The 19,228-nt window shown below is 37.7% G+C and overlaps 1 protein-coding gene across 5 annotated transcripts in view; it reads left to right on the top strand.

Annotated features, from left to right (window-relative positions):
- Window positions 1,007-19,228, top strand: part of MNAT1 (menage a trois homolog 1, cyclin H assembly factor (Xenopus laevis)) — a 217,802-nt gene continuing 199,580 nt past the window's right edge. Inside the window, exon 1 of one of the 5 annotated variants that reach the window (XM_021064622.1) lies at window positions 1,007-1,234. In XM_021064622.1, coding sequence (XP_020920281.1) covers window positions 1,146-1,234 — 89 coding nt within the window. In that variant the 5' untranslated portion in view covers window positions 1,007-1,145. Of the gene's footprint in view, window positions 1,254-19,228 lie in introns of all 5 variants that reach the window. The other 4 variants (XR_002336329.1, XM_021064673.1, XR_002336325.1 and 1 more) reach the window with 4 other exon arrangements.

A 19,228-nucleotide genomic window follows, 5' to 3' on the forward strand; every position in this document is an offset into this window, starting at 1 on the left:
AGAGCGAAAATGCTATGAAAAGCTAAAATTACTATGAGCACATACAGCTGATATTCATTGTTTTGGTTAATTTGAAAAACTTTTGTATGCCCACTTCTGATGGAGTTTGGATCAGATTACAATAATATAGTTTTTGGCATAAAAAAAATTTCACATTACACTATTTGATGTTCACTCATTCATTCTTCATTTACTTATTCAACAAGTATCAACAAATCCTTGTTCAGGAGATGAATAAGATGTATTCTTTATAATGGGAGGAATTTATTATCTGATAGAGCTGTTTGCAGACTTCACTTTGCAGCCTTGATTCACTCAGTGAATGTGACTTACAATTTCCAAAGAGACTCAGGCTCTCATCTTAGAATTGCTGAAATAAAGTGTGTATTTCTGTGTGATTCCCTCCAGTATTTGGGGATACAAATATGTTGTCTTTGATGGGGAGGGAGGGTTAGAGACATTAGAGCCTGCAGAAACCACTAAGCATGCTTGACCATCTTGAGGTCAGTGGCTCTCTGCAGGGCAGATGCGAGACATTATTTGTAGAACTATTTTGACATTTAGTGAGATTTTGTAATATTTAGGGTCAGTACTGAGACTTTAATTTCAGATGATTTTTCCAAACTTCATCTCTGTGAAGGCATATTATTTTCTGTGATTGCATGATTGTGCAAGTGCAAAGGAGAAATATAAAGCACAGGCTATCAAATCGTTCAAAAGAAAATACTGGTCTGATTATCGAATATGTACACCAGGCACAGATCTTTGAAATAATGGGAATGTTTCTAGACAGAACACTTGAATCTATGTTCCTAAAAGGTGACAGAGTTCCTTGAAAAATAGCTAGGTGGATAGAGATGGGGCTTTGTGTACAGTCTGCCTTTTAAAAAGCCCTCTCCCAAATCTAAGATTTTGCGCTGGCCTGCGGAACCGAGACCCAGCCGGCGCTGCAGGACCGTAAAATCTGCCTCCGGAACGTTTGTGCTGAAGTGTTCGCTCCCAGCCGGTGCTTATTCGCAAAGGACCGTCCCAGTCGAGTGCCTGTTGGTAGGAACCTAGTTGGCGTCGGGTCTGAGGGGGCGCGGAGGTGGAGGTGGCGGTGACTGAAGCAGGCGTCAGGGAGAGTCCACGGGAGAGAAGAAGCCATGGACGATCAGGGCTGCCCCAGGTGTAAGACCACCAAATACCGGAACCCTTCGTTGAAGCTGATGGTGAATGTGTGCGGACACACTTTGTGAGTCGGGGGACCGCAGGTTCGATGGGGGTGAGACGCACCGGGTGGGAGCTCTTGAAAGAGCCGGGAGATGCTTAACGTCTGCTCATGGGAGAAAAGGGCGTCGTTAGTTTCGACGCTGGGGGAGGAAATGGGAAAAGGGAACGTTGTTTCTGTGAACAAACTGTGGCCGCCAGCCCTGAGCCGCTCTGGCCTGCTTGGGACGGCGGGTTCAACTGATGTGGGAACCAGCAGTTTGTAGGTTTCCCCTTCGGTGGGCGAGGAAAATCTTGTCTGCATTTCTAGGCTGTGCTGTCCAAGGAGTTCCAGAGCTGGTTAAAAGTGTAAGGGGGAGGGGTGGGGATCGGAATGCTTAATTTCATGTGAAGTGTTTTTATTAAAAAGAGCTATGAAAAAAATTTACTGTGATGATATACTGGTGCTCTTTATTGTCCTGATGGAGTTTGGTTAGATTTTCATCACTAAAAGAGAGAAAATTCAGATTCTAAGCAGTTAATTTTGAAGATACAGTAATGGCTGGCATTTATTGAGTGCAGATTGTGTACTAGGCACTGTTCTAAGCGTTTTGCCGTTCGTTATCTCACTTCCTTCCCACACCAGGCCCATGTATCATTCCCATTTCACAGGGAAGGAACTGGAGACTGCTCCATGTCTCTTGCTAGGACTGGAACACTGGATGTCTCACGCCAGTTTCCGTTGGTAGGCAAAGGAGGGTGGTTGATTGTGTATATTTTGAAGAATAAGTACAGGAACTGGTCAGTGTTTCTTGCCACGTTTTTATGGTCAAATATGGTTTAGAAAAGGTGGTTCTATGAAGCCTTTGGAATGTAAAGCAAACATACCTTCCTGTAGTTTCTCTGAGGTTTCTTAGAGATAAAAAATGATGGATACAGTGTGGTAGACAAGATCTTTGGGTCAGCATACACTGCATGGTTAGTTGTGTTTTAATGATTATAATGGGATTTAGCAACTTACTAAATTAGATTGGTTCCTTTTTCTCATTAATCTTTTTCTTTTAAAATATATTTTCCTTTGCTTTATTCAAGAAAGGAAATTCAGTAGAGCTATGATTGAATGGGTTAAGGTTAGAAATAAGGTGAAAATAATCAAGTAGATTGACCGGAAAAGGATAATGAGGCAAACACTCTTTAAAGACTTAGGTTTTTAGAGAGGTTTTGCTCAGTATCTCTTCATTTTCCTGTATCAAGTTTGTTAACAGTTGATGCTCAAGGAAAGGGAATTTGCTTTTTTGGAAGGATACTAACTAAATGTAACTTATTCAAAAAAATTTCTATCTAGTAATAATTAGCCAATCAGGGAAGATTATGTGATTTTAGTAAAATAAATTACATTTTTATTAGATGATTATAAAATACTTTTAATTAGAAATTGCTTTTGCAGGAGTTCCAGTCATGGCTTAGTGATTAATGAATCTGATTAGGAACCATGAGGTTGTGGGTTCGATCCCTGGCCTTGCTCAGTGGGTTAAGGATTCGGCGTTGCCAAGAGAGAGCTGTGGTGTAGGTTGCAGACGAGGCTCAGATCACACGTTGCTGTGGCTCTGGCGTAGGCCTGCGGCTACAGCTCTGATTCGACCCCTAGCCTGGGAACCTCCATTTGCCATGGGAGTGGCCCAAGAAATGGCATAAAGACAAAACAAAAACCAAAAAACAACATGAAAAAAAGAAATTGCTTTTGTTGTATCTTTGGTCTTTTTTATTTTTTTCATGTGTTAAAAATTGTCTCAGTCATTCTGGCATTGCATTTATTTTGATTTATTTGCTAACCTGTTAGATGAAAGCCACATTTTACAGTTCTCTTTCACTTGAAGTATGAACAAAATGAATAAAAAACAGTATGGTATTGGCTTAGAGAACAAACTTCTGATTTTGAATTCTTTCTACTCTTAGGCGCTCTGTGGCTTTGGGCAAATTCCTAACTCCTTTGCCTCATTTTCCTTATCTGTACTATAGAGATAATAGCGTTATATGTATTACAATGTTTGAGGATTAAATAATACATGTAATATATCTGGCGGTGTTTAATGGAGTTACTTTTACATAGTGTTTGTCCAATATACAGTGGCCATCATATCATTGTTTACGCATGGTATGGATGCTAAACAGAAATGAGATTAAAATTGGATATATTTGGCTTGCTATGAAAGACTTGCACAATAATGATTTGTTTCCAAGGTCACTCATGTGGCTGTTGGCGGCTTCAGTTCCACCCCATGGACCCTCCATAGGGCTGCTCATGATTTGGCTTTTCACAGAGTTAGTTATGAGAGAGAGAGAATCAGAAGCTTCAGGACTGTTTATCCTTTTTTTGTTTTTTGTTTTTTGTTTTTTTAAAACAGGTGCACTTGCAGCATATAGAAGTTCCTGGGTCAAATTGGAGCTGCAGCTGGGGCCTACCCCATAGCCACAGCCACACCATGTCCAAGCTGCACTTTTTTTTCGTCTTTTGTTTTTATAGGGCCACACCATATGGAGGTTCCCAGGCCAGGGGTCTAATCAGAGCTGTTGCTGCTGGCCTACGCCAGAGCCATAGCAACGAGGGATCTGAGCCACATCTGTGACCTACACCACAGCTCACAGCAACGCCAGATCCTTAACTCACTGAGCGAGGCCAGGGATCAAACCTGAAACCTCATGGTTCCTAGTTGGATTTGTTTCCACTGCACCATGACAGGAACTCCTGAGCTGCATTTGTGACCTGTGCCACAGCTTGAGGCAATGCCAGATCCTCAACCTACTGAATGAGGCCAGGGATTGAACCCAAATCCTCACAGAGACAATGTCAGGTCCTTAACCCATTGATCCACAGTGGGAACTCCAGGGCCCTTTACCATCTAATCATAGAAGTCATATTATCATTGCTTCTGCTGTATTTTATTCCTTAGCACTGAGCAACCCTGTTACAAGTTGGGAGGTTATTTACATACAAGAGTTTGAATACCATGAGGCAGTGGGCCACGTGATTTTACTCGTTTTTTTCTTTCTTTTTTTTTGGTCCTCAGGTAGCAAAGGCATTTTAGGAGGCAAGTGATAAAGTGAGTAGGAGTAGTGCTTCACAAAAGATGGGAAGTATGGTTTTATGGAAATATTAATTAGGAGTACTATTTATGGGAGAAAATACAGGCGCAGAAAGAGAAGAGGTGAAACATTACGAAAATACTTTTCTTTCTTAACTGCTAGCGTTGAGGAAACATGTTCCCTTATGTATGAAATCAATCCAACAAACACCCAGATGGATTGATTGCATGCACACCAAAAAAGATTGGTTTCCATTTTTGCTTTTCTTTTCGATTCAAGGAGGAACTTTCTCTTAATTACAGAAGAGGGTAATTGTTTTCATTATCAGGGTCACCTATTTTAAGAAATGGGCCTCATAGAATTCCTCATAGCATTCTTAAGACTTACTGAATTATATGGAGCTAGTTATAGCTAATTCTCAATTTTTTCCCAATTCATTTTTCTTTTTTATTTTCCTTTTTATGGCTGCCCCATGACATATGGAGTTCCTGGGCCATATGGAGTTCATGGGTCACAATTGCGACCCATGTGGCAGCTGTGACCCATGTGGCAGCTGTGGCAATCTGGATCCTGGCTGGGATTGAACCTGTGTCCCAGTGCTCCAGAGAAGCCACTGATCCTGTTATGCCACAGTGGGAACTCCTCTTTTTCTTCTTTTCTTTTTTTAATTGAACTATAGTTGATTTCTAATTCTCATTTAACTAGAGTCTTCAATAATTTAATTTTTTTTTTTTTTTTTTGTCTTTTTAGGGCCGCGCCTGCGACATAATGGAGAGTCCCAGGCTAGGGGTTGAGTCGGAGCTGAAGCCGCCAGCCTACACCACAGCCACAGCAATGAGGGATCCGAGCTGCCTCTGTGACGTACACCACAGCTCATGGCAACTCTTGATCCTTAACCCACTGAGCAAGGCCAGGAATTGAACCCAAGTCCTCATGGATACTAGTTGGGTTTGTTAACCGTGAAGCCACAGGGGAGCTACCAATAATTTAATTTTTATCCCAGCAATTTTTGGCATTGCTTGTCTCTGAAAACTTTACCATTATTTGATTTTACTGAATTTTTTTTTCATTTTAAACAAACCTAAGACACAAAGTAGTAGAATAAACAAAAACAGATCCTGATATATATAAAAGTAAATATTTACCATATTTACTTAAAGTCTCTCTTTTTTCTCTATCCTACTCCCCCTTTATTAATGTTACTGAGTAGTTTGTTTTGAAGCGTTCTCAGTTTGAATTTTACTGATTGCATCTCTAGGGTATTAATATGTTCCTCTGTATTTTCTCTAAATTATTAGTTACTTTTAGAAGTTTATCAGATTGAAGTTAGAAAGAATAATTCATATGTGGTATTAATTCATTTTTTTAGCTAATGTTGGGCTTAAGTAGTACCTTTTTGCGAACTAGGAAACAATGCCTCCTCTGCACAGAAAAATTAGAAAAAGGCACTCATTCTCGGTTGAAGAATCAGAAAAAAGGGACTTTCTAGATATAGTATTGTTAATTTCTAATTTTATTTTGTTGTAGTGAACACACTTTGCCAAATTTCAGTCTTTTGACATTTTCTGAAAACTTACATATGGTCCAGCATATGGTATCTCTTGGTGAGCAATCAACGTAAATTTGAAAAGGTCTGTCCTGTGGCTGTTGGGTGTAGTGTATGTCAATTAGGTAAACTTGGTTAATAGTATTACTCAGATCTGTATCTTTACTAATTTGTTGTATCTACTCATTTTATCAATTCTTCCAACTAGATTGTGGGTTTATCACGTTCTCCTTTAGTTCTGTCATGTTTTATGTATTTTGAAACTCTCTTATTATATACATTGATATTTAGAATTGCAGTGCCTTCCTGATGAATTTATCCTTTTGTCATTATGAAATGTTCCTTTTGTCTTTTGTAATACTCTTTGCCCTGAAGTTTTTGTCAGATATTATGTCAACTATATGCTTATTGTTTGATGGTAACCTTTCTTTGTCCTTTTGCTTTCAACCAATGTGTATATCTTATAGACAGTACATAGTTGGTCTTGGTTTTTTATTTGGTCCAACATTGATGTCTTTTTTTTTTCCTTTTGGTCCACCCCCATGGCATATGCAAGTTCCTAGGCTAGTGGTTGAATCAGAGGTTTAGCTGCAGGCCTATGCCACAGCCACAGCAATGCCAGAGGCAGGCTGTGTCTGTGACCAACGCTGCAGCTTGCGGCAACACCAGATCCTTAACCCACTGAATAGGGCCAGGTATTGAACTGCATCCTCATGGATACTAGTTGGGTTTGTTACCACTGAGCCACAGTGGGAACTCCAACATTGCTATCTTTTTATTGCTGTGTTAACCCCTTTAAATTTAATTATTGATATCATTTGGTTTAAGTCTATTTGTTTTTCATTTGTTCCTTTTTTTCTTTTTCTTTTCTTGCCTTATTTTGGATTAATTGGATATTTTAAAGTATTGGCCTGTTAACAATAGCTCTTCATTATTATTATTATTTTTTAGTGACTTCTCTAACTATAACAATGTGCATCTTTATCAGTCTATTTAGAGTCAACATCTGACACTCCCCATTTTTCACTTCCCATTTCATTATCTCACAAGTGTGAATAATATAATTCCATTTACTTAGCCTTCTCATCCTTTATGCTGATGATGTCGTATCTTTGACTTTTGTGTATGATTCGAATTTTTATTTTTGCTTTAAAGAGTCAGTTGTCTTTAAGGAAAGGTAGAGAATAAAAAAACAGTGTTTTCAATAAATGACCTTACTGGGATATAATTCACATATCATAAATTCACTCATTTAAAGTGTAGGTATCAGTGGTGGTTTTAGTGTATTTTCAGAGATAGACATTTATCATCATAATTAGTTCTGGATTATTTTAGTTTCTCCTCTTACTACTTAGCATTACCTTCCAAACCTGCTCTCTCCCCAACCTTCCATTGTCTCCCAGCCCTAACTGATGGGCAGCCGCTGATTGATTTTTGTCCCTATGGATGGCCTATTCTGGACATTTCATATAAATGGAATCATATAATATATGGTCTTCTGTGATTGATTTTTACTTAGTATAGTGTTTTCAAAGTTCATCCATGTTGTAGCTTGTATCATGACTTCCTTTCTTTTTGTTATTTGATACTACTTTATGGTATGGATATACAGCATTTCATTTATCCACTCATTAGTTGATGGACATTTGGGTGGTTTCCGCTTTTGGGATATAATGAATAATATTGCTATGAATATTCATGTACAAAGTTTTTTGTGTGACATATGATTTTGTTTTGGGTATGCACTTAGGAATGTAACTGCTGGATCATATGAAAACTCTGTGTTTATCCATTTGAGGAATTGTGGGACTTTTGTAGGACTGCAAATTTTACATTCCCACAAGCAGTGTGTAAGTGTTCTGTTTTCTCTCCATCACTTGTTCTTATTTGTCTTTTTGATTATAGCTATCCTAGTGGGTGTAAAGTGGTAAAATGTAGTCTTTTGTATATTCACCTACTTATTTACCATGTTTAGTATTCTCTCTTTCGAATCTGATTTTACAGTTGTATTGATTTCTTTTCCACATGAAGAACATTCTTTAGCATTAACTATAGTGCAGGTCTGTTGGTGAAGAATTCTCCCAGATTTTGTTTCTGTGAGTGTTTTTATTTCACCCTACTCTTTGAAGAATATTTCAAACAGTAATATTCTGAATATGAAGTTATGGGTTGGCATTTCATCACTTGAAAGATATCATTCCACTGTTTTCTGATCTGCATTGTTTATTTTATTTTATTTTTATTTTTTGTCTTTTGTTGTTGTTGTTGTTGCTATTTCTTGGGCCGCTCCCACGGCATATGGAGGTTCCCAGGCTAGGGGTTGAATCGGAGCTGTAGCCACCGGCCTACACCAGAGCCACAGCAACGCGGGATCCAAGCCGCGTCTGCAACCTACACCACAGCTCACGGCAACGCCGGATCGTTAACCCACTGAGCAAGGCCAGGGATTGAACCTGCAACCTCATGGTTCCTAGTCGGATTCGTTAACCACTGCGCCACGACGGGAACTCCTGCATTATTTATTTTATTTTATTTTTTTATTACTCAAATGAATTTATCATATCTGTAGTTGTATAATGATCATAACAATCCAATTTCACAGGATTTCCATCCTACAACCCAAGCACATCCCCCCACCTCCCAAATGTCTCCTCCGGAGACCGTAAGTTTTTCAGTGTCTGTGAGCATCTGTTCTGCAAAGAAGTTCAGTCTGACCTTTTTTCAGATTCCAGATGTCAGTGAAAGCATTTGATGTTGGTGTCTCATTGTATGGCTGACCTCACTTAGCATGCTAATTTCTAGGTCCATCCATGTTGCTAAAAATGCTGGTATTTCGTTCCTTTTAATGGCTGAGTAATATTCCATTGTGTATATGTACCACATCTTCTGGATCCACTCCTCTGTCGATGGACATTTAAGGTGTTTCCATGTCTTGGCTATTGAAAAGAGTGCTGCAGTGAACATTGGAGTACATGTGTCTTTGCGAGTCATGGTTTTTGCTGGATAGATGCCCAGGAGTGGGATTGCTGGGTCAAATGGTAGTTCTATGTTTAGTTATCTGAGGCATCTCCATCCTGTTTTCCACAGTGGTTGCACCACTTTACAATCCCACCAAGAGTGTACTAGGGTTCCTTTTTCTCCACACCCTCTCCAGCACTTATTGTTTGTAGACTTTTTGATGATGGCGATTGTGGCTGGTGTAAGGTGGTACCTCATAGTGGTTTTGATTTGCATTTCTCTGATAATGAGTGATGTAGAACATCTTTTCATGTGTTTCTTGGCCATCTGTATGTCGTCTTTGGAGAACTGTCTGTTTAGATCTTCTGCCCATGTTTTGATGGGGTTGTTTGTTTTTTTGGTATGGAGCTGCAGAAGGTGTTTATAAATTTTGGAGATTAATCCCTTGTCAGTTGATTCATTTGCAATGATCTTCATTGTTTGTGATGAGAAGTTTGCTGTTACTTATATCCTTGGTCCCTTTTATGTAAAAATCACTTGGGGCTGTGTTCAAGGTTTTCTCTTTATCTTTGGTTTCTAGTAGTTTGAATATAAACTTAGGAGTGCTTTTCTTTGTATTCATCCTAGTTGAGCTTTGCTGAGCTTAGAGCTGTAAGTCAATGTTTTTCATTCTGTTTGTAAAATTTCAGTGATTCTTTCTGCACTATTTTCACTCTCTCCTCCTTTTGGAACTCCAAGTAATGTGTGTTAGACTCTTTGATATTGTTCTGTAAGCCACTGAGATACTATTTATTTTTCTCTTCTTCTTTAGATACCCTTTTTTTTTTTTTTTTTTTTTTTTGGTCTTTTCAGTCTTTTTAGGGCCGCACCTGTGGCATATGGAGGTTCTCAGGATAGGGGTTGAATCAGAGCTGTAGCCACCGGCCTTTGCCACAGCCACAGCAATGCCAGGTCTGAGCTGTGTCTGAGACCTACACCACAGCTCACGGCAAGGCCAGGGATCGAACCCACAACCTCATTGTTCCTAGTTGGATTCGTTTCTGCTGTGCTATGGTGGGAACTCCCAGATTAGATACTTTTTGTTGGTCTTTATTGCAAGCTCACTGACTCCCATCTACCATTTTCAATTTTCTGTTAAGCCCATTTGGTAGATTTTTCATTTGTTATTGTCATTTTCTTCTAAAGTTTTCATCTTCATCTTATTCTTTTCTGTAGTTTTCTTTTATTGTATTTTCTATGTGTTTACTAATTAAGACTATGTTTTCCTTCTTTGAATGTATTTTTCTTTAATTTTTTGAACATATTTTCTGTTACTTTTTTTTTTTTTAAATAGGGCCTCAACCCATGGCATATGGAAGTTCCCAGGCTAGGGGTTGAATCGGAGCTGCAGCTGCTGGCCTACATCATAGCCACAGCAATTAGGGATTCAAGCTGTCTCTGCGATGTACAGGGCATCTCATGGCAATGCCAGATCCTTAACCCACTGAGTGGGGCCAGGGATTGAACCTGTGTCCTCATCGATACTAGTCAGGTTCAGTACTAATGAGCCACAGTGGGAACTCCCTAATTCCTTAAAAGTATGCAAAATAGCTGATTTTAAACCTTCAGTCTAAAAAAAAAAAGCTTCAATCTGCTAGATTCAAAATCTTGGCTGTCTCAGGACTGGTTTCTATTGACTACTCTCTTGGTCTCTTTTTATTTTTTTAACCATGGGTCACATTTTTCTTTCTTTCTTTTTTTTTTTTTTTCTTTTTTCGCAGTTAATATTTTTCAAGTGTACAGTGAATCATGAAGATGGTACTAGAAATTGCAAATTTTATCTTTCTGTGTAGACTGTTTAAAAAAAAATTTTTTTTTTTTTTTTGGCTTTTTGCCATTTCTTAGGCTGTTCCCTCGGCATATGGAGGTTCCCAGGCTAGGGGTCTAATCGGAGCTGTAGCTGCCAGCCTACGCCAGAGTCACAGCAACGCAGGATCCGAGCCGCATCTGCAACCTACACCACAGCTCACGGCAATGCCGGATCGTTAACCCACTGAGCAAGGCCAGGGATTGAACCTGCAACCTCATGGTTCCTAGTCAGATTTGTTAACCACTGAGCCATGACGGAAACTCCTGTTATTCTTTTTTTTTTTGTAAAAAAAATTTTGTAGGTAATTAAGTTACTTGTTGATCAACTTGAACTTTGTAAGCTTGGTTTTAATCTTTGCTAGGATGGATCTGTGGAGAGCAAATTGTGTTCCCTTACTTTACTGCAACTCAACCTCCAAACTGTCAGTTCCTTGCCAAACTTATTGGGGCTTGATTTTAGACTCCAAAGTATACTGAGCCTTCCTTAAATACTCTCCCTTCCTCTCTCAGCCATTCTCTTTTAAGCTTGATTGGTTTTGCCTTTCATATGTGCTGTGTGTTCCTTGGCCAAGGACTTATGGGAGTTCCCTAAACAGACTTCTGGACCCTCTGCCTTGTGGATTTCAATCATATCAACTGCACCGAACTCTGATCTCTGCCTGTTCAGCTTAGCACAACCACTGTGCCCTTTGTAAATGCATGCTTGCTGGGCCACGGTCATGAAAATTTTCCCTAGGGTGAAATGTCAGGTAACTGTAGGGCTCACCTTGTGAGTTTTTCATCTCTTAAGGAATTATAGTCTTTGTGTTGCCTCTTGTCTAATGACTGTAAACTATTGTCTTAGACATTTTGTTTGTCTTATGGTTGATCATGGTGGGAAGGCTAGTCTGACATCAGTTACTCCATCATGTTTGTTTAAAGCTGGTCTTAAATGTTGAGGCATTTAATTCCTGTAGTCTCAGTTCTGTGTGTACATGTTTATTTTCATTACCTCAAAATTGGCAATTCCATTTGCCTCGTTAACATTTTTGTCCTTTTGTAGTTTTTGACTTTTTTTTTTAATTACTTCAGCTTCTTTCCTAAAACTTTTCTAAACATTCTCCCCCCCTCCTTTTTTTTTTAATGGAGTGATTGTTTTGAAGTTGATAAGAATATAGTTCTATAGAACAGCTCTAGCAAATTAATATCTTATATCTTTTGGATGATAATTACAATGATTATCTTTCCTGAAGGAGGTAGTTTTTGCTTTGTTTCCACATATAAGAGTTGGTGTTTTGGGAGTTCTCGTTGTGGCTCAGTGGGTTATGAATCTGACTAGTATGCATGAAGATTTGGGTTCGATCCTTGGCCTTGCTCAACGGGTTAAGGATCTGGCATTGGTGTGAGCTGTGGTATAGGTTACAGATGAAGCTTAAATCCTGCATTGATATGACTGTGGTGTAGGCTGAAAGCTGCAGTTCTGATTCAACCCCTAGCCTGGGAACTTCAATATGTTGCAGGTACGGCCCTAAAAAGCCAAAAAGAAAAAGAGTCAGTGTCCCATGTATTTTAATAATCCAAATTTATTGAGTAGTAGAAAGAGCACTGAATCACAAGGTAGAAAACCTAGTTTCTAGTTCTGCCACAGACTGGCAAGTTTAGGCCAGCCTCTCATTTATTAATTTTTTTATTTAATTGGAAATTTTTTTTTTGCTTTTGTTTTTTTAGGACTGAACCCACGGATGGAAGTTCCCAGGGTAGGGGTTGAATCAGAGCTCTAGCCCCTGGTCTATGCCACAGCTACAACAACTCACAGGATCCGAGCCTCATCTGTGACCTACACCACAGCTCACGGCAACACTGGATCCTTAACCTAATGAGCGAGGCCAAGGGATTGAACCTGTCAGATTCGTTTCTGCTAAGCCACGACGGGAACTCCTAGGCCAGCCTTTTAACTTTGATTTATTCATTTGTCTAGAACAAATAATTTCTTGTTTTCCCGTTTTGGCTGCCCTGAGGCATATGGAGTTCCTGGGCCAGGGATTAGATCCAAGTGGTAACTGTGACCTAAGCTGTGGCAATGCTGGATCCTTAACCCACTGTGCCAGGCCAGGGATCGAACCTGCATCCCAGCACTTCCAAGTCATTGCCCATCCCATTGCATCACAGTGGGAACTCCTAGAACAGGTAATTTCTAGCCCCTTCAGTCTCTTAAAATTTGGGTAATTTAGTTAATAGTTAATTAGAAAGTCATTGTAGTTTAGTAGCATTAATCTTTTTTTGATCTTATACCATTAATAAAGCTGTTCATAAGATATGAAAATTTTAGTTTTTTTTTTTTTTTCTTTTTAGAGCTGCACCTGTGGCATACAGAATTTCTGGGCTAAGAGTCCAATTGGACTTGCAGCTTCCAGCCTATACCACAGCAACAGCAACTGCAGATCCGAGCCACATCAGCAAACTACAGTGCAGCTAGTGGCAACACTGGATCCTTAACCCACTGAGCAAGGCCAGGGATCAAACCCACATCCTCTTGGATACTAGTCAAGTTCTTAACGCACTGAGCCACAGCTGGAACTCCTAAAATTTTAGTTATTTTTATGAGCTCAAATTTTTCTTTTCAAATATGGAAGAGAGTACTGATCACTTTATATTCAGAATATAAATACATCACTGGATTGGTTATTTTATGGCTATAGTATGTGTTTTTTGATTTGACTAAAAATGACTATTAGTGTATTTCAGTTTTTTAAGATGCAGTGTATGCACTTCAGTTTCTTCTCTTATTGAGTGTAACAATATCGTAGTTCTTTAAAACTGTGGTTACTAAATCTTTAGTAATATTACAACTAACATTTCTCTTTGTGTAAATATAGCCCTATCGCCATATGACTCTTCCTCTCTAATTCTTTTCTTTTATACTGGAAATCTTTTTTAAAGATTCATTTTATCTGCTAACTAGTTTGTGTGTGTGTGTGTGTGTGTGTGTGTGTGTGTGTGTGTGTGTATTTATTTATTTATTTTTTCTGTCTTGGAGGAAACCTTTTGTGGGGTTTTCCTGTAGGTGTTAGAAAGTTTTTCAGAACTTTGACTTCATAAATGGACAACAAGTAAGAGCTCTTTCCTATCTTATCTATCTATCTCTAACTTTCCTTTGAAGTTATATTCTCAAATTCATGTTCTAAGATTCAAACAGGTAAGTGAAGCTATCTTTCAGATGTTCAGACTTAAGTGTTAAAACACAAATTATTTGGAGTTCTCATTGTGGCTCAGTGGTTAACGAATCCGACTGGGAACCATGAGGTTGCGGGTTTGATCCCTTGACTAGAGTAGTGGGCTGTGGTGTACGTTGCAGATGAGGCTCAGATCTGGCGTTGCTGTGGCTCTGGTGAAGGCTGGAGGCTACAGCTCCCATTAGACCCCTAGCCTGGGATCCTCCATATGCTGTGGATGCGGTCCTAGAAAAGACCAAAAAAACCCCCACAAATTATTTTATTTTGCAAGAATCTGAAACAATAACACATAAGTTTTCTTAGGATACAAGATAAACAGATAGAATTAATTCATTTCCTCATTGCCTTTTTTCTGCTATCAGCATAAAATGTTATGTCTAACAAATATGTAATGATAGTTTGCCTGAGTTTGAATCATAGATTTGCTATTTATTCTTGGCTGTATGATTTAGGGAAAATTAGTTACTTTCTTTAAGCCTTTATTTTCTCATCTGTATAAAGGGCTTACCAGTAGTGTATACCTCACAGGAATACTTTGAGGATTGGATGAGGAACAGTTTAAGTAAGTTTAAGAATTTAGGTAAATTTAAGAGTAAACTTACTCTGTAGTAATCTATAAAGAATTACTTTCAGCATTCTAAATGCAAAGAACAACAACAACCAGTTTTTGGATTAAGTTTCAGGAATCTTTTTGGCAATTTACTTCCTGTTTATTTAGAGCTAGTCTCTCAGATAGTAAATGAGAATAAATGAATGAAAATTTAACCTAGATAGTTTAATTTTTTTTCAAGTTTCAGATGTGTTAAGCTTATTTTCGAAGATGAAAAGAAAGTCTCAACTGTAATTTATTAGTTGTTGGTGTTTACTAATAAGTTTTCATTCTTTCTCTTATACTCATTACATTTCCCAGGCCACTGGGAAGTTAACAAACCTGACTAGCATCCATGAGGACACAGTTTGATCCCTGGCCTCACTCAGTGGGTTAAGGATCTGGCATTGCCATGGGCTGTGGTGTAGGAATCCATCTTGGGTGCTAATTTAAAATACAAATTTTTGGGCCTTGCCATGCATCTTCTAGGGAGGGACTTTGTATTCTATACTGGTTATCTAGGAGAGTTTTGTGCTCAAGCAATTTTGGAAAACACTGTGCTGAGTGTATAGCGATAAATGTGGGAGACATGGTTACTGCCCCATTAGTTTTTATGTCTTCCTTTGAGTCATTAAATGGAAGTTAGTTTTTCTTTCTTTATAAGGAGGAAAAGGATACTTATAAAAATACTCTTTGTAATTAAGATGTGAAGGTGGGCTTTATGCTATTTGTTAAATAATAAACTGTATTTTTCAAAAAGTATTGTTAAAGAAATGGAAACCTAAAATCCTGAACCCCAATGGTAATCATTCTGCTGATTTAGGAAAAAAAGGGCCTTTGAGGAAGCAAATAGTTTTGGTGGGTATATTCTAAACTTATGAATTTTTGCAAGATTAGCATTAACAGATTAAAATGTTGAAGTAGCTCCAGATGCATAAAGGTTTTTGTGAAACAGTCATTGATGAGGAAAGATCTAAATATTAGCCCCTTTAGGAAAAGTGGAATGTGATGTCTCATTTGGCGGGGATAGAAGCCTGTACAAAAAGCACATGCTACAAAGTGCTATTTGTTTTGTCAAAAGGATTGATAGAAAGTTGGCAGACTTTATTAATGTAAATTTGGAAGGAGCTTAGCAATCATTTTTTTAGTTCTATTCTACCCCTCTACCCCTGTCTCCCCTGCCTTTTTTTTTTTTTTTTTTTTTCCACAGATGGGGAAGCTGAAGTCTAAGAAAGGTTATGTGGTTGCATAGCTCACCTGGTCAGCTCCACTTTCTTTTTTTGTCTTTTTAGAGCTCCACCCACGGCATATGGAGGTTCCCAGACTAGGGATCCAATCAGAGCCGTAGCTGTCAGCCTACACTACAACCATAGCAATGCGGGATCTGAGCTGCGTCTGTGACCTACACCACAGCTCATGGCAATGCCAGATCCTTAACCCACTGAGTGAGGCCAGGGATCAAACCGCGTCCTCATGGATGCTAGTCAGATTTGTTAACTTCTGAGCCATGACGGGAACTCCTCCATTTTCTATTCTCTGTGTAAATCCAAGTTAGGAATTGTTCAATTAAATTTTGATCACATTTTCCAAGTAAAAGTCTTATACTGTAATGCAAACAGAAACTCAAGCCCATTTTATGTAATAAATGAAAATACTGTAATATTATCAAAATCCATTTGATACGCTGAGAAAAATTTTCTCTGTATTTTAGTTTCCAGGGTGCTAGCTTGAAAAAAAACCTTTTAACATTCAATAATAATTTTTTTCACTGATTTTATTATTTTACCATATGTTTTTCTTTGATAATGTATAAACAATGTCATAGTATTTGTTTTTTGAGGTATTATCATATGCAAATTAGGAAGTCTGACTGTATTGTATTATTTATGACAAGAAATGATTTGGAGGATAACTTTTGTGTATTTATCAAAAGCAAATTTTATTTCCTTATTTTCTGTTATCATTCAGTTTTTTTTGGAGAGCAAAACATCTCACAATATCTGAAAAGTCCATAATTTAGACTTTATTTTGTGTTATGTGCAAGTGTCTAGAAAGATTATATCAATCACCTCATGGGGTAATTTACTTTATAGTATTTTTATTTTATAAATTTCACTTTTGACATTGTGCATAAAAATATATGTATTATATATGTGTACAAACAAATGTATGTATTCCCTGTAAAAAGATTTAAAAAAGGTAAAATTTAATGGACTTCATTAGAAATGTTTGGAGTATTAGGTTTCCTTTGATTTATTGAGTTAGAATATGTAAAAGCCAGAATTTTGAGATGAAGAAAAATGATTGTATACCTCACTCAGTTTTTTTTAGAACACAAATATAGTAGTGGCTATATCATTGAAAATTAATGAGGGCTCCATCAATATGATGCAGTGCCTCTGCATCACTGGTTTATGTATTTTTAATGAGCCTGCTATTCTAATTTCAGGTAACTGAAGTAAACTGCATCTAGCCCTAACTCTGATTTACTTACAAACAGTTCATTCCATTAAAATATAAATGTCTTAAAAGCTATGATTGTTCGGTATACTTTTTTTTTCTTTTTGGCTTTTTAGGGCTGCACCCGTGTATATGGAGGTTCCCAGGTTGGGGGTCGAATCTACAGCTGTTGGCCTACGCCACAGACATAGCAACGCCAGATTGGAGCTGTGTTGGCGATCTACGCTGTGGCTCAAGGCAATGCCGGATTCCGGATCCACTGAGCAAGGGCAGGGATCAAGCCTACATCCTCATAGATACTAGTCAGATTCGTTTCTGCTGTGCTGCAATGGGAACTCCCAAGTATAATTTTTTTTTGCTGCACTTGGGGCATGTAGAAGTTCCCAGGCCAGGGATCAAACCCAAGTTGCAGATGTAACCTGCACTGCAGCTGCAGCAATGCCAGATTCTGAACCTGCTGTGCCACAGGGAACTTCCAAGTATAATTTCTTTGTAAATAATTTTACAGTGTTTATTTTCTGGCTATGACTAACCTATCCACTGTTTCAGATAATGTTACCAAAACATGTTCTTATATTTGACCTTATTTCTTGCTACTGATTTGTAGAGTTTAGGTAGAAGATATGGGGGAGAAAACCTTTAAGAAGTAGTAATAGGATTGTGAAGCATGACGTGGCAGATGGTATATTTTTTGATATTTATTGGAGCATATTTGAGAACCATTTAAGTGTATATTTCTATATTTTTGGCATTAGGAGTATAATTTTTAATGTTTACATTTACTCTAGTTTTATTTTAAAATATTTTAAGATGTCAGTTTTGTTAGTTTTGTTGAAAAGATGTTAAATACTTTTGAAGAAAATTGTAGATGATTTTACAGAACATTTATTTTAATTTTTGCCTTCTGATTGTGTGCCACATATACAAATGAACAATTATGTAGAGATCAATTTATAATGTACCAGTTCTATAGAACAGTAATTTGCTGAGCTGCATTTACTTTATTTTCTAAAAATGCTAATATTGCCCGTCAAATGAATGTGAAATTGTTATCTTAAAATTAGTAAAATACAATGTTAGCAGTTAGAAGTTTCTTACTCATATGTACTCTATGCTCAGTCGATGGCAAAGAGTTTCTTTAGAAAGTTGAGATTAGTAATCAGAATTTTAAAGATAAAAAATCTTTTAAGGTAGAAAATATATTTCTTAGCTCTAAAATGTGATATATTATAATAGATGTTTCTTCATTATTCAGATTCTGAATGTCTTATTTCTTCTAATTGTATCTGGCAAATTTCATTAATATTTAATTCCTTTTGGAGGTTGATTGCAAAAAGCAATCTATGTAATGTGCTACAACTAAATACAAAAATATACAGTTTATACTAGGAATGGTGTCAATGGTGATAAATTGCCATAGCTAGTGGAAGTTTAGTGCGTGTAATTTCCCCTTGGAAAATACGTTATTTGTATCTCTTCTTTATGAATTTTGGGTTTTATATTATTTGGGTTTTATTATATTATTTGGAATTAGAATAGAAACTAACATATATTAAACATAAGGTAGAATGTAACAAAGTATAGATTGTTAAAAACATGGCCTGGGAGTTCCCGTTGTGGCTCAGTGGTTAATGAATCCGACTAGCAACCATGAGGTTGTGGGTTCGATCCCTGGCCTTGCTCAGTGGGTTAAAGATCTGGCATTGCCATGAGCTGTGGTGTAGGTTGCAGTCACAGCTCAGATCCCCCGTTGCTGTGGCTCTGGCATTGGCCAGTGGCTATATCTCTGATTAGACCCCTAGCCTGGGAATCTCCATATGCTGTGGGAGCAGCCCTAGAAAAGGCAAAAAGACAAAAAAAAAAAAAAAAAAAAGAAAAATAAAAACATGGCCCGAGTGGATTGATTAGTAAAATACCTCACAGAGACCAATTATATACATATGTAAATACAGAAGTTTATTTTCCTACTAAAAGATATAAGCAGAAATTAAACCTGTGCTTTTTGATTATATTTTCTTTGCCAATACTGTGTTCCCAATTGCTGTATTCATTTATGGATTTTTGGTTTCTAGATTATGCTTAAAGAGAAACATTTTGGTGCAGTGGTTAAAATCATCAAGTTTGTAATCAAAGAAAGATCAGTTAAATCCTCATCTATCACTTACTAGTTGTGTGACCTTCAGCAAAACCTTTTTGACCCTCAGAATCCTAAATCTTTAAAAAGGTGATAAAGTAATACCACCTCCTTTAGAAGTTTGTTGTGAAGGTTAAATAAATGGCAATCTGTACAAAATGCTTGACGTATTATGCTTGGCATATAGCAGCTAATAAGTACTGGCCACT

This window comes from Sus scrofa, chromosome 1 (genome assembly GCF_000003025.6).
Source record: "Sus scrofa isolate TJ Tabasco breed Duroc chromosome 1, Sscrofa11.1, whole genome shotgun sequence".
NCBI lineage: Eukaryota > Metazoa > Chordata > Mammalia > Artiodactyla > Suidae > Sus > Sus scrofa.